The sequence below is a fragment of the Manacus candei genome, unplaced genomic scaffold (genome assembly GCF_025592945.1).
Source record: "Manacus candei isolate 608988 ecotype Guabito, Panama unplaced genomic scaffold, ASM2559294v1 h1tg000050l, whole genome shotgun sequence".
In the NCBI taxonomy this organism is placed as follows: domain Eukaryota; kingdom Metazoa; phylum Chordata; class Aves; order Passeriformes; family Pipridae; genus Manacus; species Manacus candei.
In genome coordinates this window covers 21080136-21103046 of record NW_026138098.1, presented here as the reverse complement: position 1 = coordinate 21103046, position 22911 = coordinate 21080136, and the positions used below count along the sequence as shown (strand labels likewise).

The following is a 22911-nucleotide window of genomic DNA, read 5'->3' as shown; positions in this document are numbered from 1 at the left end:
ACCCTGCTCCATTAAGGAGGGTCCCACAGGTAGAATGAAGCTTTGAGAGACAGGAGATGTTGTTTTAATGCTTAATTCTGATTTACTTTTTAATGTTATCAAGTCATTCCACATTTCTGTGTTTCAGTATTTCTTGCTGTCAAAAGGAAAGAAATGTAAACATTCTTCTTGATAAGATACTCAGAGACAAAACATACCTGTTCTCCTTATTATTTTGGATATTAGAATAATAAAAATTGGAAAATAGCAATTATCTGAAGTGAATTTTTTATTGTATGGTTTTTTTGTTTGAATGATGAGCTACAATAAATACTGATATTTCTCTTCAAGTAAGTAAATCAAATTATTTTTTATTGATCACCAGCACTAAGTAGGATTATTAGAGGTGAATGAATGGTTGTGAAGATAGTATTAGACATTTGTTCATCTGTATTGGTAGGGACTGAGAGTTTTGTGATTTACCAAGTATTTTGCTATCTGAATAAAACAAAGTTATATATAAGTATACCAGTCAATTTTGTCAACAATTCAGTATAATATAAATATTTGTTTTCTGTCATTAAGATTTAAAATACAGGAATTGGCCAGAAAATTGACCTTTTCTATTTTTTAAACCTGAAAGTTATGATAAGCACACCAGAGTCAATAACTATCTTTTTGGAACTTAAACCTTCTGATTAATTCACCAAGAGAACTAAAGAAGAGTGGCTAAAGTTAAGACTTCCCCGAGCCTCCCTGAAAGGCCTGATTAAAGCTTGAGTGCAATTTCAGGTCAGCTGTGTTAGCCAGATTGTTTTTCCAGCAGATGAGATTGGCTTTAGCAACTGATTGATATTCTCCTTGATAGAAAATTTGGAAATTGTTTCAGTCTGTTGATTGACAGCACTAAATTCACATAACACTTTCTTAGAATGTTCTTTTATCTACCTCATTCTACCATCATTGATTTTTATTTTTGTTTTGGTCTTTTTATCTCTGTCACACTAGTGGTTTCTTCGCAGGGATATTACTAATACTTTTGCTGACAGCTCTGTACCACTATTTTTTTTATCAAGTCAGTCTTCTCTGACCATCATCTGTAGAGTAGAAGGTGGTGATGCGGCCACCCTCCCTTCTTTTTGGGCACATCTGCATTGTGCACTACAGTACCATGTTATCTTTGAATAAGGCATTGTGTGGTTCCATGGCCCAAGGTAGCTGTTGTGTCCTGGAAAGGACATTGCTGTGTTGATGCAGTGTAGCACTGTCACTGTCAAAAAGAGAAAGTTGTTCAGTTTGGGGGCCAGACCACACCACTCCGTTACACTGATGTCATTCCTAGCTCTTTTAGAGCTGTGTTAGTATCTCTATACACATTCTATACCTCTTTGCTATTATAAGCTCTTCAGAACAAGAACTGTCACTTGGCCCAGGTTTATGTGTGTGTCTTGTGCCAGAAACATCATCTGTACCTAGAAGATCATCTGAGTCAGTGACTGCTTCAACTTGGTATGCAAGTTAATACAAGAAAGGTGTCCCAGCAATTATCATATATAATTGGGAGCAGGAATCCTCAGCTCTATTCCTGTGTCTAGCACCTAAAGAGTTATTTTAATCATATACTGTGGCTTTTAGATCCTCTGTTTATCTTTCAGCTTTTAATAAAGTGTACAACCCATGATGTACAGGAGTTTTGTGATAAAAAGAGATTGTTTAGATTCTAAAGTGCTTAGAGAGCCTGGAGAAAAGTATTAGTGTAAGTAGTATGTTAATATTTATATCTAATCTAGGAATTATATTTAAATGCAATTTAAACCTCATTGGGATTTTATTTTTTAGGATCCTCTCCCCATGGTAAGTATTGGGCATATCACTCAAATTATGGTGAATGTATTAGTAGGGAAAATGAAAGGGTCTTTGGTGCTTCATCTTTGGGGCTTTTTCAGCTCACATGCAAAATGCTTTTGTCTTTCAGATGAAGATTCTGATTCATACTCTCCTCGTTATTCCTATTCTGAGGACAGTAAGTAATTCACATGTCTTGTTTAATCTGTCAAACAGAAAGGGCATGTAAAGTATGTATTTATTTGCCTCCTATCCAATTCACCAATATTCCTATTTCTGACTTATCATGCAGGCAGAACCCAGCTTTCAGTTCCTCGATCCAAGAGTGAGATGGACAACATTGATTCAGAGATGGTTGTAAAGAGGTCTGCCACTTTGCCACTGCCAAACCGTACTTCATCACTGAAATCAAGCCCAGAAAGGTGACCTGAACTGAGATACATATGGATACATACTGGAAGAATATCTGAAAGCTGTGAATGGGAAGGGGACAAAAGTGGAAGCTTTAGGTCCACTACTGCAGTTAAACTTTTTTGGGAAATTGGATATATAGTTTTTACCCCGAGTCTTCTACTAGGCAGCAGTGAACTCCTTCATTGTCATAGCCCAGTCCTGCATTCCATCTGTCTTTTTTATCAGGTATCACACAGTTTGTTGCATAGTCTCCTGCCTGGATGAGGAGTGTTTCCTTGGGTGTCATGCCTGTACAGTGCCTACCACATAGGTAGAGTGGAAACTCTTGGCTCAGTGTGATACTATAAAGTCACTTCAGAATATAAGCAAGTAGACATAATTGCAGAGAAGCAAAATTTGGATTTACGTTGAACCTTGATAAAAACTTTGTTACATTTTTCATCTTTGAGAGGTTCCACTCACATGAACTTTACTGGAAGTAGGTTCTAGTTAGCAGTGTCATTTATGATCTTTCAGGATGACTTTTTTGCTTTGTTTATTACCATGTGTTTTATACCTTTCTGTAACAGTAATGAATGCACTTACCAAATGAAGGGAAAGCAGAATGAGCAATGAATATTTTATGTCCTGTTGAATTTTCCCAGCTCTTGAACTGTGCCTTACTCGTTCATGAACTTCCACAGGCTCTTAATGTTTTTCACTTGCTGCCTTGCTGCAAATGAGCAATGCTGTAATTTGAGATTGCTAATTTAGTGAGCATCTCAGGTCACCAGATCAGGAGACAAAATTTACTGATAGAACGTCTTCCTGACACAGGAATTCAAGGCATAGTGTCTGTCTTCTGAGAAAACTCTGGCAAGTGAAAGGATTACAATAATTAGTGCTTCCTATTATCTAGTGGTAAATGAGTATTTCAGTAGGGAGAATTTTTTCTGGGGTTGGAATCTTAAGTAATCAAGTTATTCTGGATAGCAAAAATCAACCTTGTTGAAATTAGTACAGTGTTTGTAAGCTAGTCATTTTGGCTGTCATCTTGCCTTACTTTAGAAAGAAAAAAAATTAAATTGGTTGTCTCTGTCTCTCATCAGCCAGTGGAGAGAGTTTGGGCTCTGAAACTCAGTGGTTTGTTCCTATCCTAACCAGATCAGTAGGGTAAGGGAGAGGAAATGTGGAGCAGTGGTTTTGGTTAGATGCCTCCCTTTTGTTTGGTGAATGATAGGTAAGATGAATCCACATACACATTGCCCATCAAAGAGAACATGTCAGGAGCAAAATCAAAATTAGTTTACCATCTTAAATGGCCTGATTTCTGGGGTTTTGTGGGGGCATTTGTTTTTCTGCATGAGGTGTTTGAGTATATTAATTTTCAGAACAGCTAGACATTGTAGGATATGGACCCTGAATGCTTTGTAACTATTGTTGTCTGAACTGTGCCAGTGTGGACACTGCACAAAATTTTAGTGGTTTGGGTAGTCAGTGGACTGTTCTTAGTCATCTTTAGATATGCCAGTCTGAGAGAATTCATTCATATCTCTAGAAGAGACTTCCTCTTGGACTCCAGAGTGCTCCCAGAATCCAGAGCAGTGGTAGTCAGGTAATCAGTAATGTGGCTAAAATGAAGAAGTTTATCAAAAGAGATTTAATCTGAGTTCTGCTCTGTTCATGTTTTTGAACTTAGTTGAAGCCCATCATTAAGCTATTTCCGATAAGGAAAGATTTGGAAGTCTGAAAGTTTATTGAAAGTACTTGGAATAACCCCCCTCTGCTCCAATGGTTTCAGCAGCTCAGCTGTATCAAACTCTGCTTGCTATAGATAAAAAAATATATGTCCGGAACCCTATCTGAACTGTTCCTCTTGCAACAGACTCCTTTTCAAGATTAAAAATGTACCCTGATTAAACCATAATTAATGGAGAAAAGTGTCTGTCAAAATGAAGTGTTTGTCTCCATAGAAACCACAGAATTTTGGCTTAATTGATCTTTTTCCTCAGGACGGACTGGGAACCTCCAGACAAGAAGGTGGACACCAGAAAATATCGTGCAGAACCCAGGAGCATTTATGACTATCAGCCAGGAAAGTCCTCCGTTCTGAACAATGAAAAGATGGTAATGTTTGATTTATCCTAGTTTGTGGCTTTACCCTGCGATTATGAAATACTCTCCAAATGCTTGTCTGGTTCTATTTGGATGAGATTCCTTATGCTTACATTGCAGTGCTCGTGTGATAGATTTTGAAAACTGTTCTGCATAACTTCCTAACATTTTTGTTCTCTATAGAGCGAAATCCAGGGGGATTGAGAGGTTTCTTTCCTTTTGGACTTGTTGTTTTCCGTGTTAAGTATGGATCACTAACCCTAGTTTTTAATCCGTGTTTGACACTGTGACCTGTTCAGCAGCTGTTTTGCCAGCTGTACTTTTTCTAGGGCACAGCATTAGTTGATGCAGGAAGGTTGAAGGCATTATGCAACAAAGCAGGCAGGTTCAGTTTCTTTGTTCCTCTGATGCTTTAAACACTGATCTAGTTTTTAGAATGCCTGTAATGTGCCTCAGTGGATGCCTCTGAGGTGCATTAGGACATGGCCATCTCCCCTGGGGTGCTTTCTTCATCAGTTGGATCTCACCACTTCTGTGGCAGGGGTGGCAGGATTGAAAGGGAGCTAGCTCCCCAACTATGCCAGAAGGTAACCTAGAGTATTAAGCAAGCTGTTACCAATTTGAGTATGAAATTAGTAAGCAATGCTGTGAATTGTGACAGCTAGGAGACATAAAAAAGTCTCTTCCTGAAGCCTTGGCTGAGAACACTTGACAAAGAACAGGGCAGAGAGGTAATGCTAACCTCATCAACCAATCCTGTGTAAATCACCACAGATCATTTAAGATGTCCATCAGTGGTGCAAGTGTGACACTGTAAGTGCTGGAAAATACTGAATGATGTTAGTCGTATATAGCAAGTTTTGTACATAAAGATATAGTTCTATATAGACATTAATTTGAAGGATTCAATTAGAAGTACTAATTGCATGTGAGATTCAAAATGTAAACTGGACTTTGTGCCTTAACAGCTCAGGCACTGATCTATGCATGAAGTAGGTAAAGGAATGCTCCTGGAAAACCTGCCAAGGATTTTACATAAGAATGAATAGCAATTTAAATCAATAGAAATGTAAGAATCAAATCTAATCTAGGACCTGACATTTCTCCTTAGTATTTTGGTGGGTTTTCTTTTTTCCTTCCAAGTGCAATCGAGGTCCATCACTTTTTGAAGATCCTGCAACCAACTTCTTTTCACACCTGTGTCCCTTCATTGACTTCAACAAAGTTGCTCCTCATGGGAGCATGATCCTAGTGCCTATTCAAAGGGGCGGTGGATGACTCCCTCTTGATACTATTGGGCATTGCCTCAGCCCATTAGAGAAGTGCCAGTGAGGAGTGGTTTGAACATGGTATGACAACTCCATTCCTGCAGTCCATCCTGGAACAAGATTTCTGCTGACTTAAGCGGCAATTTTGTCTCACGGTAAACAGACAAGATTAAAACTTGTGGCAAAAGGCCGGCTTCATCTGTGTACTTAAGCATTTGCAAAAGGTCTGTCATCACCAGTGGCACTGTTTACATGTTCAGGCTTCATCAGACACTTAATTGAACTGTGGAGTCAGAGTCTATAAGCCACAAGCAGGACCATCATCAGCATAATTGAGAAAAGTTGTACGTACAGAGCTCATCAAACCAAGATGAATGTGATAGCTGTGTTACTTCCAATGGTTTTTTATGAGCTTTAATTTAAAACCGTAGATCGCAGAAGAAAGAAGGTCTTCACAGTCTCCATCAGTCTCATTAAATATAACAGTAGTGGTTAGTGACTAGATCTTTCAAGAAGGGTGCAGGAGATTTGTGGATCACAAATCACAGCTAGTAATCTCCTAGCTGTGATTATCAGAATCCCAACCCAAAAACTATTTCAGATCAACAAAGAGCCTCCTGTTGACATCAGTGCACTTTGTTTTAATGTAAAGGCAGTTATATAAGAAGATGAGTGCTTTTAGTTGGAGTGCAGTAAACAAAAAATGGAGGCATTGATTCTATTCTGCCTTTAAGAAATAGCCAAATGATTCTCCAGGCCATCAGGCATCAAACATGATGTAACTATTTATCTTACAGATTGAAGCATTGCCTCTCATTCAGCATCAGTCCTGAGCTCTTGTCCCAGAGCCTTTTTTGTGATGCTAATGGCTGTGTCAGAGTCTGGGATGTCTAAGTCCAGCACTGTTGTCAGCTGCCTCAGTAACACCATCACAGAACAATTTCCATGGGACACATGGTGCCTCTGTGTGGCTCACTGCTTATTGTGATGGAGTACTTGGGATCACACTAGCAAATCAGACATAATGTGTTTATATTTTTAATGCACTGAGATCCATTATGTCTAAGACTAATGTACTAAGATGTACTGAAATGCAAGAATTAGCTAGATCTCTTTTGGGGAGTGGCATTTCATAAGCCTCAGCAATGGACTTTTATTCTCTTACCTTACTAGTAGTGTTTTTAAACAGCTACAACTATTTCAACTTTTTTTGTTTCATTAAAACAGATGGTATGAACGAAAGGGAATTTCCTTTTCAGCTGTACTGTTTTCTGTCTTGTCTGGTTTTCCTTCACTGTAATTTTGTCTGATACTTTAACATTTATTTGTGAGGAAACATGTAATATTGTCGCTCTATCCATCCCTTCAGAGATCTTTCAGGATGCGCTCTCTCTGACTTGTGTCTCATTTGATTTAGAAAACCACCTTCCACTCTGTTTGCAGTGTATAGAACAGGGTTTCTCACATATTCATGTGCTGTTAAAGATGCAGTATCTGATTCAGGTCTCACTAAATCTCTCTTTTTTTAATCAAACAACAATTTAAAAAAAAATTAAAGTACATGCAGCTTTGGACTTGATGGAAGTGTCTGACAGTAGGACTCTTTGACTCCCAGCTCTTCCATTGAGTCTTCCTGTGACTCTGGGCAAGCTGCATAATCTCTCTCTGTGTGGGTCTCCTGATCTGTAAAATGCAATTCATTCATATTCATGTTGCTCACAATTATGCTATTAGGCTTAACTGATGTTTGCAAAGAAATTCGTGGCCTTTATGAGAGAGGTGCTATAGAAATGCCAAATTATAAGGCTAAATATCTACATTTCAGAATGGAAACCATAGGATCTGCATCTCTAACAGTCCCTTTCTGTGTATTCTTTGCATAATGTTATCCTTCTCTCTCTTCCATTCCCCTATCACCAACTCCTTTAGACTCGGGATATAAGCCCAGAAGAGATAGATTTAAAGAATGAACCTTGGTATAAATTCTTTTCGGAATTGGAGTTTGGGAAACCGGTAAGTTTGATAGTTGCAATGACCAATGAAGTCAACCTGACTTTTTTTTTTTTTTAATGATTGTCACATCTCTTTGCTAGGCCCTAAACCCGAAGCAGCTGTCTTACTCATATAAAGATGTGATTGTACGTAACGTCATCCTGGTACTAATGTAAAGCAGCTGTTCTGTGGCCACTTTTAGGATTTTGAGGCCATTTGCAAACATTTCCCACCTTCCAGCACCATGTATCAACAAGACAATGTTTTCTCACACACCATAGTTCAAACTGCATTTTTGTTTTTAATGTTAGAAATAATATCCTATTCTCATTATTCAAAGCCTCTGTTCTCCCTCTGCCTAACAAGATCTAGGATAGCTGAGAGGTAGCTTTAAGTCAAGGAGAATCATTTATTCCTATCCCTGGCTTGTAAACTGTAAGTCAGTAATTTCCAACTATCCATAAACAGATCACAACACTTTTTTTTCCTGATCATTTCCCTATGCATGTAGCTGCCCATTGCCTAAATAGAGGGCATCAGCTTGTGTTGAATAGCCCTTGCCATTCCCTGAAACCAAAGGAGTCTGAGAACAGTGTGCTTTCTTTTCAAATGGACCTGTGTTGCTCTGTGTGGAGAGAGGGAAAAAAAAAAAAAAAGCCTTGATTTCCCCTCTGGAAAAGGATGAACGAAAGCTTAATTATTCAGTGGGACAAATGACATTTTGATGGAGGGAACACATCAGTGGTCATGGCTACTGCAAAAAATACAACTTTAAAGCATTTTATGGCCTGGTTCTTACTGATTAAACACTATTAAGTTTGTTACTAAATACTGTTTAATAAGCTACTCTTACTGCACCAGGGGGTCAATATCAGCCTCTCACATGTATTGGAGCATAGTGGTTGGTTGTTCCTTCTCCTTCCTCCTTGAGGTCAGTTGTCAAATTCCCATACACTCTGTTTTTGAGTGCTGCTGAGATTTCCCTGCGTGTACAACAAAACAGAAGTATGTTTTAAGGTTCAGTACTGTCTTCAGAGGCAACTGCACATGAACACCAGAGAGCAGGTTTTCTTTAAATCTAGTCTTTGTTCTGACAGAAGTGTCAAAGTTCCTCTGCACAGAATGTAGCTGCCTGGAGTTGAGTGCTCACTCCAATCATGTCATAGAAATATAGTGTAATTTTTGCTGAGAAATAAACATGTACAGTGGTTGGGTAGTACATTCTTTCACAGAAAACTATATTTTATAGCTATGGACCTTCCATCCTAAGCTAAAGAAGGAGCTACAGCAATGCTGGAGATGAGACCCCCTAATTTTTAGGCAGTAGAAGTCAGATAAATCTCACCTCAATGAGGCTTTTAAGTGTTGTCAGTATAAGGATTTAACCCTTTACAAGTTGTCATGGTTTAAGATTTCCACAGTGAGAAGAAACCCACTTATCTTTGCTCACGTAATTAATAGCTATATGCTTTTGCAATGAGTGGAGGTTTGTCATCTCTATAGTCCTTTGACTTAGCATGAGTTAATTGAAAATGTGTCAAAGAAAGGAAAGCATTTGTGCCCTTGGTCCTTTCTAGGTGTTCCTTAGAAGTGTGAATCTGTACTTTTAGTCAAGCAGCCTTGCCCTTATTTCCGAAGAGGGCATCTCAGGCTACACCAGCAATCCGTCTTGTGTTCAGCAGAGCATCTGTTCTAGTGACAGGTTCTCTGCCTTGCTCAAGGCACTGTTGTTAAGTGCTGCTTTCTTACAACTTGCCTTGAAACGATATCCCATGTCAACTTGCTCCAGCTCCACAGCCGTGCAGCCATGCTCCCCAAGAACTGTGCCAGCTCCTGGATGTCGTACTCTGTAAATAGTTTTTTGACGTCAGGCACTTGAATTCAGGATGCCATCTCAGACTTTTATAGCTGGCAAAGGCCTCTCTGAGCTTCATTATCGCAGCCAAAAGAGCATGCTTTTTGTAGCTTTGCTCACTCCAGTCATGGGAGGGCCAGATTTTTGTGACCAGCTAGTGGCTAAGCCTCTCAGCTGAGAGTTTCAACTGATATTCACTAGTATCTGGGCTTTTCAAAGATTTTTCACAAAATAAGAACAAAGTCTCTTTGAGCATATCAGTGAGAGGTGCATATCTGGTGAAATGAGGATGCTATCTTGGCATTATTTGGATAGGAGTGTCAAGACAAAGGTCTTTCACTTTGAATAATCCTACCTGATATTTGCATGGGCATTCAAATAGGAAAATCCTATTTTGAAATTGGCACCTTCACCTGTAGGATGAATTTTAAATAACTAGTTTCAAAACTTTCATGTGTGCCACTCTCTCCACCAAAAATCACCACAAACAAACCTCTAAACCAGTGAAGTACAAAATAACAAATCTGCATTCTCATTGCCCCACAATGCCACCACTGGAAAATCAGCCATTTGTTCACATGGTATGTATTCATAGTCTGATGCAGGTGGGAAAGATTTTCCCTTTTCTTTATCAAAGGCCCTTGTATTATCCTTTCCTTTTGAAAGAAGAATGAGCAAAACAAATGCTTTTTATGACTATGTGTTTTTTTCCCCATTTTGTTTTGGTTTTATGTTAAGAATGCTTTATCGAACAGCTGTGGGCTCCCTCGGAGAGTCCAAAAATCTGTAGAGCACCCTGCAAAAATAAAAATTTCCTCCCATACTACTGAAAACAGCCCCTCCCAGACTGCATGTATGTTCCCTTTTGCCCCCCATGATTTCTTGATATTTGTGCTATAGCAGATTTATCCGTCTTTCTCTCTCTCTTTCTCTGTTGTGATTTGTTGTTTTTTTATAATTTCCTTTCAGTGTTGATGCAAATCCCCTATTGTATTCCCCCTCTGTTCTAATCCAGTTTCCATATTCTCTGTGATGTCTTTCCTTATCTTCATTTCCTCATTTCCTTCCTCTGCTTTCCATCAGCCTCCAAAAAAGATTTGGGATTATACTCCTGGAGATTGCTCTATCCTTACTAGAGAGGATAGAAAGGTAATTGTGTCTCATGCACTACAGCATCCAGCGTGTATGTATGTGTGTATGTGGTTTTTTGTTTGGTTTTTTTTTTTGTAACATTGCTTGGGTTTTGTGTGCTTGTGAGTGATTTTTTTTAATTGGGCTTGAGCTCATTAGCCTAACAATTAAGTAGCTAGTAAATTGATTTAATAAACAATTCTTAAATCATAATCAGCTGTAATTTAGAGTGGTGGTTTTGCTATCTTGACTTGAAATGATAATTATACTAACAGCATAATGCATATTGTTACAGTATCTTTTTTTTTTCTTACAGGTGGGTTTTATAACTTTATGGTTTGTAGAAATAGATTCTAGCAGGCCTGTGCATCTCTTGATTTGAATGTTAAGTGCTTAAAACTATTTCCTCTGTAATGATTGAAACATGATTAATTGCTAGTGAATTTCTGTGTATTGTTCATACCACCTTCATCTTTTTTTCAATTAAAAAGGCTCGCTTTTTTTTTCAAAATTAACATTCCTTTGGTTTCCCCTAACCCTAAGCATTATTTTCCCATTCTTCTTCTCCTTCTTTAACCAGACTGATCTAGAAAAAGACCTCTACCTCTACCAGACTGAGTTAGAGGCAGATTTAGAAAAAATGGAGAAGCTTTATAAAGCGCCACATAAAAAGCCACAGAAGGTATTTCCTATTCTTTTCATGCTGCCAATCCCTGTTTCCAAACTCTCTGCTCTAATCTATTCACTGCTGGATGATTATTAAATGAGGTTGGGATAAATAATGGCTCTGACCGTTCTGACTGCATGGCTTGCTGTGTCGCTGTCAGAAATAATAGAACATGATGCTGAGAATCCGGCTTGAAATCCATTTCAGATACAGTGATTTCCTCTCTCCCCCATTTGCTTTCAGCTGCCCCTCACCCCCATCTCAGTCCCCCTTTCGGGTTTAGAGTTCAGTGTCTGCAAAAAAAACCCTCTCTATTTTTCACATGAATAGGCAGCAGCAATCAGCTTAAAATTCTTGGTTGGCGTGTCACGTCATCATCTCGTGCCTTTCAAGCGTGTTGCCATCTACCCTCCCTTCATACAAGCTCTGCTCTGTGCTAGGAGCTCACGCCTACCCAAGATTTTGGATATTCCCAAGAGATTTTACACAATTTTCCTTACACTGCACCTTGTCGTGGCCTTCTAGGGCAGGTCAGCTGCAGCTGCTGCTTCGAGGGTCTGCAGGACTCGAACCATGAAATGATAGATTAATTGGTAACACGCCATTTTTTCTATTTTTTCTGTTGTTGATTTTTTTTTTTTGAAACTGCGGCATTTCACCAGGACTTGAAAAAGCTGCTTTATCAAACCCAAGATTTGCTTTTTCTTCTTACATGGGAATCCTCACATATATGAGGGGACACCAGATAGAGCATTTCTGCTAAAATCGTCTTCAATTTTTAAATAATGTGTCTAGGAAGTGTTAGATGGATTTAAAGCAAGCGGATAAGAACTGGCTTTTGCTATTGAACCTGTGCAGCTGGCATTGCTTCTCTTAAGTAAGGAAACTGAACTGAAATGTTGCTTTTCTTATTAGAGCTTTGATATTTTTTTGAACGCTGAGGAATGTACTGTGCTGCAGAAATGTAATATACCTTTAAAGCAAAGGCGGGCAGTGACCGGCTGGGGGAAAAGCTTGGGGAAATAATTATGAGCATGTGTCTCCTGGTCATGGCCCAGCTGGTTATCTCTTCTTGCTTTTGGCTTTATTCACAATGACTCATTTGCAGACAAAAGAATAGGCACTGCGAAAAGGCATCGGCTGTGCTAAAAACCTGTCACTGCCCTGAAGGAACTCAGAAATCGTTGCTTTTCTGCAAAGACACTGGCAGCTTAAACTGCATTTTAGACTTAAACCCCAGTGTCTCCTATAGGCTAATATTCAAGCAATAGATGGAAAATTACTTAAGCAAGCCTTTTTTTTTCTTCTCACGTATAAGTGCGTATCAATGACTCCTTTGTTTGGACTTTTGCAGAATACGGCAGGTGTTACTCCTCTGGAAACTTCCACAGACCATTCTTCCTAGTAAGTTTTTCAGTTGCTTTTTGATGTCTCTTTTGCGGTCTGAGGTCATGTAGGACAGGGTTTTGTGAACTGGAAATGGGTTGGCTTTATTTTTTGGGGATGGATATAGGCAAATGCATGTACCTTAAGAATTATACGTGTACTTTAGATGAGTCCAGGTACAATATCTGCTCTTTGATCTTGAATGAATTTTGAAGCGATTACATGAGAGATTGGATTGTCTAGACAAGATTTGCTGATTGTGCCAGGCAGTGGCTTAAAAAAAACCCAAGAGACTTTTAACTTCGTCTTGATGAAGTTTGCAAATTGACTGTATCTTCATGCAAGTAACATTATTGTGTGGAATAAACAAAAATTGTTTGTTACACGTGTATGATAGATTGGCGCCTGCTAGGTATTCCCCGTTATGTGCACCAGATCAAAAGGATGCTGTTGATGGAAGGCAATAATTTTCCAGTCTACAGAAAGGGAACAGTGGTAGGAGTAACAGTATTTCTCAAAGATCTAACGTGGCACTGATTTTTCAGAGGAATATATAATAAGCAGTATATTCTGTCTAAATGAGTTGGTTTTTCTTAAAAGAGGAACACATGACAAAAAAAACCAGAGAAAGATGCTGAGCTGTGCTGAGTTACTTGAGTCGTACTGAGTTATTTGAGCCATGGAGCCAACTCCTACTGTGAGCCTGCTGCTCCTTGTAATTGGACTGAATACTTAATATTGTCCATAGGCACAGTGATCCCCTCTACGAGGATGGTTTGTTAAAAAAGGCAAATTCTTCTCCAGATACCCATTAATACCATGTGTGTTCATAGCCCCTCTGGGGGCCTTAGAGGTCTCCTGTGCTTCTTTCAACTCAATTCCCTTCTGTCTGGGTTCATTCTGCTGGGAAACACACACTGCTGCATCTTGTCGATTGCTCCTATGACTCTTTGTTTTGGTAGGAAGAGAGCAATAAAATAAATGGAAAAATCAGAGATTAGCATAAATAGCTTATTTTTGCCCATGACTGATAAGGTTTCTGCCCATGGCAGCACTGTCTCTGCCACCCAAAACATTCAGGAGCGCCAATGTCTGATCCAGTGGAGAGAAAGCAACCTGAGTATGCTGGGAATGGGACACAATAGTGAGGCCCAGTGGAGTTGCACACTCTTTCCTGTCCTGCTTTTAGAGAGCAGGGAGAAAAGATCGCTGGAGTTTATTGTCTTATTTTTGGAGTGTTGCACTTCTCTCCATTCACCCAATCCTGATCTTGCAGACTGCTTTGGCCCTACTGCAGTACTGCTTGCTGGCCTTATTAATAAGGGAGCAACTGGTAAAGGGATTCTTTGAAATGCCTCCTCTCTCTCCCACAGGTGTATGCTGAAAGAGGATTGTTTTAACCCTTTGTTTTTTTAACAACTAGGCTAACAACTTACCTCATGGCAGTCATTATGCCCTGCAGCATCTGGCAGGCCTTCCTCAGGTACCTGACAAAGAGAAGCACTGGGATAACCCTTATAGGAAAAAACAGCTTTGTAGCAGTGGACCTGTTTGAGCATTGTTTAGGTTGAAAAAGTGACAGTATTCCCTTCCCCTTTTGTGGTGCTTTTCATGAGCTTTTACTCCAGAAAGTAATTTGACTGCATATGACCTGTTTTTCCTTGTCTGGAAACTAAAATCATCTTTGTGATCCAGACATTGTGTAATTTCACCTCCATAGCCAGTCCTCTGATGTGTTTGAAAGCTTTCTCTTTGCCCCAGAAGTACAATGTCTGTCCAAAATAAACAGATGCATGTACAAATTTATCCACAACAAGCAGGCATAACCATAAGCATTTCCACATTCACATTTGAATCACTCTTGGATATCAGGATGTCAAATATTTCTATTAATTGGCAAATCTGTATATTTTTATTTTTTCAAACTTTCCAGCAGTCATGCTTTGGCCCCAGAATAACTTTGTGTGAGACTCAGTCTTATTCAGGTTGAGCACAAGAGCTGGTATCAGATGAGCTTAGCTTTTAGGAAAACATAGTCTGCCTGATTGCTCAGTAAGTTTTTACACCTGAAAGGTCATTTATGCCATGGCATTATTGGTTAATCTTTTAGAGAGAAAACAGTGAAATCTAGAAATCAGATGTGTGAGCGTACTTGTGTCGGTGCATGACTAGAAAAGGGGTTTGAAATAAATTTCCAGTCTTTAAAAGCCTCTTAAATTAAAATTATACTCATTTTAACAGCATTCTGTTTATATATCTGCATGGTAGACCTAGAGTCCAGGGGTTTTTATTCCCTGTAGCAGAAGCCTGAGACAAAGCTGAGCAGAACTCTGCACATCTGGGAATTTCTTTGGCAATTAAAACAGTAGTGTCTATAGCCTTGTACTATTGCTTCTCTGCATGGTTCCTCACTAATGGGCTTCAGAAGTTGCTCTGGGAGTCTTGAACTGTAGTGTTGACTGGGAGGCTGAACTGGTTGAGGTGAACTGGTTGAGCTGTACTTTATAAGCAAGAGACAGACATGGCTAGTGTTTAAGGAGAGGAAACTGGGAGCTAGAAGGTATTTGTGCTACTTCCAGCTAACCAATGAATTTCTTCATGTGTGCAAAGAAACCATGCATCTGCTCTGACTGTTGCCTCATCTGTAAAATAGAGGAGTGCCTTCCTGTCACTGGTTTTCAGGTGGAGCCTGGACCTGCTCCACCTCAACTCAGGTGGAGAATGCTTCGTAGTGCCAAACCTAGAACATCACAATGTATTCATAACCTCTTCATTCAGCACCAGTTCTTCATATACAATCTATTCTGGGTTCAAAAGTGTGGTTTTCCCTTACTTTTACATAAAGCTCTCAGCAAACAGAACTGACCCCCTGGTGTCCCTCCCCTTTTTTGTGTATTCCAGCTCCACCTATTCACCCAACTACAATGCAGTGAAGAGGGAGTCGGAGCAAGCTCTGGGAGACCCTGCTACCTTGGAGAATGAAAGGCAGATTTATAAGAGTGTACTGGAAGGTGGAGATATCCCATTCCAGGGACTGAGTGGTCTCAAGCGACCTTCAAGCTCTGCTTCCACAAAAGGTAGGTGGTCAGGGCACTAACATCTTCTGCATTCTGCACAGTGTCAAAAGCCAGGTGATACGGGGCAAACTGCTGCAAGGTTTAGAGTCCTATTCAAGCCAGTTGAGATTTTTGCTGTCCTTCCTCCTCTGTGTTCCCACCCTTTTTTCTCTCAGACCACGCTGGCCAATATTTTTCATGGTGCCTTTAACCGATCCAGGTTCCTCTTCCCAAGAGAGACCAGCTCCCTCCATCCAGCACCTCAGCCACACCCCAAACCCTCATGTTCTTCCTCGAGGTAGCTTAGGCTGGCCTTGTAATCCATTTGCTCCCACTGCCTTGCCATGCTAGAGCCCTTCCTTGCCTTTTCTGTTCTTCCCGCTGCAGTATCTCAGCAGGCCACCCCAGTCTGCTGGCCTGGCTACCCTGGTGTAGCTGGTGCCATGTGCTCCACAGCCTCCTGCCTGCCAGGGATGTACAGAGAATGCATGGGTCACTGAACCAGCAATTGCTGGCTGAACCAGCCAGCTCTGGGACCGTGAGCCAGAAGAGATCTATCTCCTCCCCTTTCCTCCCCCCATCACAGACTCTCTAGAAGAGTAAGACAAGGAAGAGCCTGACTCCCATCAGGGAGTTGTACTGGGGAATGTACCTCTGAGCCAACTTCAACCTAAAAATGGCTTGAGATGGGGAGAGGACTGGAGAAGGAATGTGTTGGGTTTCTGAACTGCTCTCCCTAAAAATAGTACATCACACCAAAAAGGTCTCTCTGTCTCCATCTTCCAGCTGTTTTTCAGCATTTTGTCAGGCCTGTAGGGCAGGAAGTCAAACTGGATCTGAACAAAAAAAATCTGTTCAGTTATTTTTCCCCAAACTGCAATTGAACCTGAATCATTATTTTGACATTTGAATTCGAACTCAAATTGGAAACAGACCTAAAAGCTGCAGTCTAAGCTGAAACCAGGCTGCATCCTTCTTAAAAAAAGAAAAATGTCCTGATCTGACTCCTTGAATTTTAAAGCAAACATGGTCAGCCACATTGTCTGAAGGACACTCAGCTTATTCCTAGTATGGGGAATCTCTAAGCGGGCATCTCTTGGGCAAGGTCAGCTGATATGGTGTGCTTGTGCTGGCACAGTCAGCCACTGTTTGTTTTCTCCCTCCCAAGGAATAAACTGTTTGGCAAGCACTGTGGTGAGACCATAGTAGGTGTGATTATAGGCTTGGTATAAAGCCATTTTTGTGATGTTAGTGCCTCTGCATTCTTGCTGACACCCTGATCCTGCCCAGAGTTCAGTTCCCTTTTCCATGGTGCCACAGCTTCCTTGGAAGCTTAGCACTTTTTAGGAGGGTACCTTCAAAGTGCTCCAGATCTGCTTCTGGCCAACCCTCTCATTTTAGAGACATTAGCAGCACTTCACCCACTCCTGTAAGCGCAGCTTGTTTTGCAGTTTCTTCCTGCTTTTCTTTGTTTTGGAATTTTGTTTCTTTAAAGTGCATTTTATGACATCCAAGCATGTTCTTTCTCCTTTCTCAATAGCTTTCTAGCACTTAAGCTAACAGGTTGTATTTATTTTATTCTGCATGCTTACCAGTGGATCGTAAAGGTGGGAATGCTCATATGACTGCACCCTCTTCAGTTAATAGCCGAACCTTTAACGCTAGTCATACCGGTATGTTAGGTCACGCATGTAAACATAAGAAGCCCTTATCAGCTGCAAAAGCCTGCATTACTGAAATCCTCCCTTCTAAATTCAAACCCAAACTAGCAGCTCCAGCTGCTCTTGTGCAGGACAAGACGGGTATCTTGCTGTCTCACGAGAAAGCTCAAAGCTGCGAAAACCTTCGTAGCTCCGTTGCCTTGTTTGATAATAAAAAGGCTTTCATGGTAGATATAGGGGAAAGCATAGAAAACATCTTTATGAAGTCAAAGCAAGAGTATGCCATCAAATCTGGCAGTACCATGAGCCTGCAGGAGTATGGCACCAACTCTAGGAAAGGCTGCCTGTTCCCTGCCTCCAGAAAAAGTGGGATGGAGTTTACAACGCTCTATAAAGACATGCACCAGATCAACCGTTCCAGGATCCATTTGGACACAGTCTCCTCCTGCAGCGTGAAGGATATTGCATCTCAGTTTGAGAATGAAGCAAAGGACAAGATGGAGCACAGCCTTAGTCGAGAGGATTCAGAGCAGATCCCCAAAGACACTGTTTCCTCCCGTATCAGTGCCTTCGAGCAGCTGATCCAGAGATCCCGATCAATGCCCTCACTTGACTTTTCCCCTGGACAAAACAAATCCACCACTTCTCTTCAGTCTAAAATTTGTCTGAGTGCTGCATATTCTGCAGAGATTCTTCTGGATTTGTCAAAAGCACACCAAGAAGAGAAGGATGCTGCCTGCTTGGCCGACAAATCCTCCCGCTCCTGCAGCAATGTGGAGGACACGGCTTCAGATGTCAGTGACGCCATCCCTATGGACACACTTTCAGCTTGCACAGATGAGATAGATCTTCTCTCAAATGCCTCCAATGATAGTGGCAGCAGCAGCAGCAACCTCAATGGGCCTCAGAAGCATAAAATCAACAGATGCAAAGGCCCATGCCCAGCTTCCTACACCAGGTTCACTACCATCCGAAGGCATGAACAGCAGCAAGCCTCCAGGAACCCTGATTCCAAAGGGGAAGTCTATGGGGACAGGCACATGCTCCCCAGAAATGTCTACCTAATGAGTCCGCTCCCATTTCGATTGAAAAAGCCCTTCCAACACAAATCCTGCAGAACTCCATCCCCAGACTGCCTGGCAAGCCTGGCAGTGCCCAGCCCTGAGAACCCAGATGACCCCATACAGCTGCAGGGGAATGTAGGAAACAAGAGTCACCACTCCCAGCACCAACTGTTCTTCAGAAGCAGGCCTCTTGCCCCCAGGCGCCTGTCTTCCTTTGACATTGTGGAAAGGCTTGGCTACTTCCCCACCACGGGACCTAGCCGAGATAGCTTCATGGGCCGGGCTGACACTCCTGACTCCTTAAACAATGGGAACCCTGTTCCATATGCTCTCAGCCTGGACACAAACAACAACCCGCAAAGTGAACTTGGGACGTACCTAGGAGGTGGTTTTTGTGTTCTTTACCAGTTTCTCTTCATCTGTCTTCTTGCTTCCTTTCTCCTCCCCTTTTCTTCCACAACCCTTGCATTTTTACTCCTCACCTTTGCATCCCCTGACTCTTTTTTTTTTCCCCCTAGTGTGTCTAACGTCCTTTGCGTGTCTTGCTCAGCATTTTTGTTCAGGACTTGTTAACAGCTGCACTTCTGAGAAACGATTTCCGCTGCCTTTCTAATCACATCAGGTTCAGTTTATCTCTCAAGCAGCTCTGGGGATGCAAGAATCTCAACATGAGATGTTTCTTATCCTGTATCATTTACACACATGGGAATTATAAAGCAAACCCAGATGATTTGCTTTAAAGGAGTAGTTTCTCAAGGTCTAGTTGTGTGTGCGTGTGTGTGTGTGTGTATTAAACTTTTCTCAACAGTAAAATGCCAAATCATTCTTTGATGGCAGTGAATCCTTTCTTTACAAAGTCCTTCTATGTCTTTACACTTTCCTGTACCGTTATTTTCTCCCTATTTTTGGATCTTTGTTCACATGTACAGCCCAAAAGGGAAAAAAATGAAAATGGATAAATTATCAACATCTGATTGGCAATTTGGTCAATGGCAATTGAGAATCCTTACTGTTATAATGGAAACAAATTGTTTAAAAATATCTATTTTTTTCCTTTCTGGTTATGCTAGATAAATCCATCTGTATTTTAACTTCCTTATGTTGTTTTGAAGTAGATTCAGAATCACCAAGGCATTTTGCACCAGTTGATTACATGGAAACTCCAGAAGAAATTATCCGCAGGCGACATGATGACAAAGAGGTAATGCTCTCCTTTATGGCCTCATAACAGTTGTAGGAGCCCCACATAGAAGAAACATAGCATTCAGCCTTATGGAAGGACAGCTTGTACGTCCATGACACTGTACTGGAAAATAGAGCACCAAGCAGGAACTAGAATGTTTTAATTTCAATACTATCTCTGCCACTGATTTGATGTATAATGTGTATAGTTCAGTTTAGCTTTTGTTTCAAATTAGCCTGATAGTTCTTATCAGTTGCACAGAATTATATATAGGGGCCTTAAATAATAAAGGTTGGAGATGTATGTGAGATGTGGTCCAACACCCCAGTACTCTCAGATAAAGATGGTTAATCTGTTGTTGTTCTTCATGCAAGCCACTTGAGTCGGTATTGATCAAACTGGTGAAAAACAGTATTTTTCCTGTGGGGGTCCTCAGGTTTTGAATAGCAAATGTGAGATATTTTAAGCTATCAGAAAGTGGGAAGTTTTTCTCCTGCGCAAAATGGAATTCTTTATGGTGTCTGAAGTTGTATCAGTCCTTTTTGAACTGTCTGAGCAACACTGGGACAAGGCAAAATAATGGAAAAGCCACATAGACTTTTCAGCACTGACTGTACTCAAGCTGAGTTAAAGAAGTTATAAAGTGATTGCTTTCCAGGAAGGTGGAATTAATTTCCCCTGCCTGGGGGAGGGGGATAAAAAGTTTTATTTTTCATGTTAATTTTCTGAGTTCAGATAATGTTTATCTATGCTTTGAAATACGGTAAAACCCACTCTTAATTCCTATGTGAAAAATGTATTTTTGCTGTCTTCTCCTATGAAATAGTTAGTAATCCTCCAACTTCCAAAATCCAGCATGAGAACTCGTATAAGACCAGAACTCTGCATTCAGTAAGGCCTGCTGGCTTTAAATGAGTTAGCACAGAGCTGAACTCTTTAGCCTACAGTCAGCCCCAAAAGGTGGGAGAATCCCTCCACCCAGGTACTCAAGAATGCACGTTTCCATTAGTGTGCTGGAGACTGAAGAAGTCCCAAATAATTCTTTGGGGTTTATTTACCTTATTTTACCAAGTGTGTTACACGAGCTGAAAGAAGTGTGGGAGAACCTGAATGTGGTTACGCACTCTCCCAAGCTCCTTGCAAGGCTCAGGGGAGTTCAGTGCCTCATAACTTACCAGTGGGGCTGATTCAGGTCTCTTGAAAGTCAATGAGAGAAACTCCTTGTTGGTTGAAGGGGAGTTGGATCAACTCTCTACATTATCAGCAATCTTCTTAGAAGCTCCCAGGAGCTGCCCAAAACTTAGAAAAACTCATTGACTTTCATCAACTTTGGATCAGATCCTCTGTATGAGATGGATTTCAGTTATGCCATAATGATGATGTACCTTCTGTGCTTGCAAAATGAAAGGGTATTGTTAGTAGATAGTTAGTAGAATCAGTATTTGATATTGAACTGTAAAACCCCAGATATTTGCAGGGACCTCAGGAATTTTAGTCACATTTATGGCAGCTTTTGAATGCCTTTAACTAGATGATTTACTGCCCATTTTATGCAATTTTATGGCAGAAACTTTTAGAGGACCAGAGACGGCTTAAACGTGAGCAAGAAGAAGCTGATATTGCAGCTAGAAGGCACACAGGGGTTATTCCAACGCACCATCAGTTTATCACTAATGAGCGATTTGGGGACCTCCTAAATGTAGACGATACAGCAAAGAGGAAATCTGGGTCAGAGGTCTGTTTTAGTTACCTCAGTCTGCTGCTTGACCCAAAGCAATAATTGCCTCTCACAATGTTGTGCTTTAGGCCGACATTAGCTCTTCAGAGAATGTCGTTTGTTGTTTTTTTTCCACCTTCCCCTTTCCCATTCTGGCTTCATTTAGATCTGCTTTGACTCTTGTGCCTGGTAAATTAATTGATAGCTCTATACCAAGCTGCATATATTAAAGCATGCCTGCTGAGAATTGCTGGTGCACACCTGTGATGCATGCCTTTAAATATCAGCTACTTAGTGAATCAAAGGCATTCTACATCTTTTGCATCATATTGCTACATTGTCTTCTTGTCTGTGCCTTATGCTTAGAAACTTCATGTCTTGTTGATCCTGGCCATGTGACATAGGAGGGGGTTTTTTTAGAAATACATAGTTTTTTCTCTTGAAATATGCTTAATGTGCTTTAGAAACAATCGGAAAAAGTCTCAGCATATTTCACTGCGTATGACCTGGTTGGACTTTCTGAAAGAGACAAAGGAAGAGGTAGGTGGCTTTTCCAAGAGCCCAAGGCACTTCTCCCGGAGACTGGATGCTAGTCCAGGTGTCATGGCCAAATGCCTTTTCTGCCTCACAGGGACTGCTGCTGGACTCCTGGCATCAGCTCTGTTTCCCCAGAGGTGCCGCATTGCGGTGGTGGGTGGGGTGGTCACCATATGGCTGGAGTACACCTGTCTGCCCTTTATCTGATTTCAGATGCTCTGGAGCCTCATGAATGCAACTACTACTTATTTTATGCTCTGTTATCAAAATGACTTTAAAATTGTCTGAATATTTTGTGGCCATTAGAAGATTAGCCAAGTAAATCAAGCCTTAAAGCCTGCGCCTGCTGTCAACATCATTTTTGTCTTTGTAGCCACTGAAGACTTTTTTTAGACATATGCTTAATTTATTTATATTTTCTCCTCACCTTTGTCTCTTTCCTACCAATTGACATGGAGTACATGGGTCATATTGCAGTATTCAACAGGGTCAGGTAATAATCAATAAGAGCCACATCAAATAATATCCTACTGTTTTTTCCCAGCTAGTAAATTTTTTTTTCCATTTAAATGTCAAGAGAAATTTGGTCCTGGAGCCCCAGTAAATTTAGTTACTGGAGCAGCTTTCATTTTTCAGGATTAGTCACATTTAAAAGTTACTGCTGCTAAATCCATTTCCTGTAGAGCTCTTAATTACTGCTATACCAGAAGTTGGCACTTTGTGTCCTGGTGGGAGATGCCCATCCAGCATACTTGGACCATAATACCAGTTGCACGCAAGCTTGTAGCAGAATACCTGCATCCAAGTTTTTCCCCATGCTAATGTTAGCTATAGAAGAGTTTGGGTGCTTTTCCTCAGAAGAGGATTGAAAACCTAGTTATTATTTTAATGTGTTGATTTTTTTTTTGATCTCTAGATGAGACCTGCTAGAGCCAAGTTTGACTTTAAAGCACAAACGCTAAAGTGAGTACAGCTTGCTATGACTGCCTTGAGTGTTATTCCTCTGCTTTTTCCTCTAGGATGCAGCATTTATGAAGTGTCATGCAACTGGATTCATGTTTT

The 22911-nt window shown here is 40.7% G+C and overlaps 1 protein-coding gene across 50 annotated transcripts in view; it reads left to right on the top strand.

Annotated features, from left to right (window-relative positions):
* The window catches only part of SORBS1 (sorbin and SH3 domain containing 1), a 167213-nt gene that overhangs the window by 126365 nt on the left and 17937 nt on the right, over nucleotides 1–22911 (top strand). For 27 of the 50 annotated variants that reach the window (XM_051800769.1, XM_051800770.1, XM_051800766.1 and 24 more), the window contains 11 exons: nucleotides 1955–2002; nucleotides 2117–2246; nucleotides 4230–4344; nucleotides 7530–7613; nucleotides 10531–10596; nucleotides 11159–11260; nucleotides 12600–12649; nucleotides 15533–15708; nucleotides 19525–19613; nucleotides 21163–21330; nucleotides 22766–22812. In XM_051800769.1, the coding sequence (XP_051656729.1) occupies nucleotides 1955–2002; nucleotides 2117–2246; nucleotides 4230–4344; nucleotides 7530–7613; nucleotides 10531–10596; nucleotides 11159–11260; nucleotides 12600–12649; nucleotides 15533–15708; nucleotides 19525–19613; nucleotides 21163–21330; nucleotides 22766–22812 (1075 nt within the window). The remainder of the gene's footprint in view (nucleotides 1–1954; nucleotides 2003–2116; nucleotides 2247–4229; nucleotides 4345–7529; nucleotides 7614–10530; nucleotides 10597–11158; nucleotides 11261–12599; nucleotides 12650–15532; nucleotides 15709–19524; nucleotides 19614–21162; nucleotides 21331–22765; nucleotides 22813–22911) is intronic. The other 23 variants (XM_051800765.1, XM_051800801.1, XM_051800796.1 and 20 more) reach the window with 6 other exon arrangements.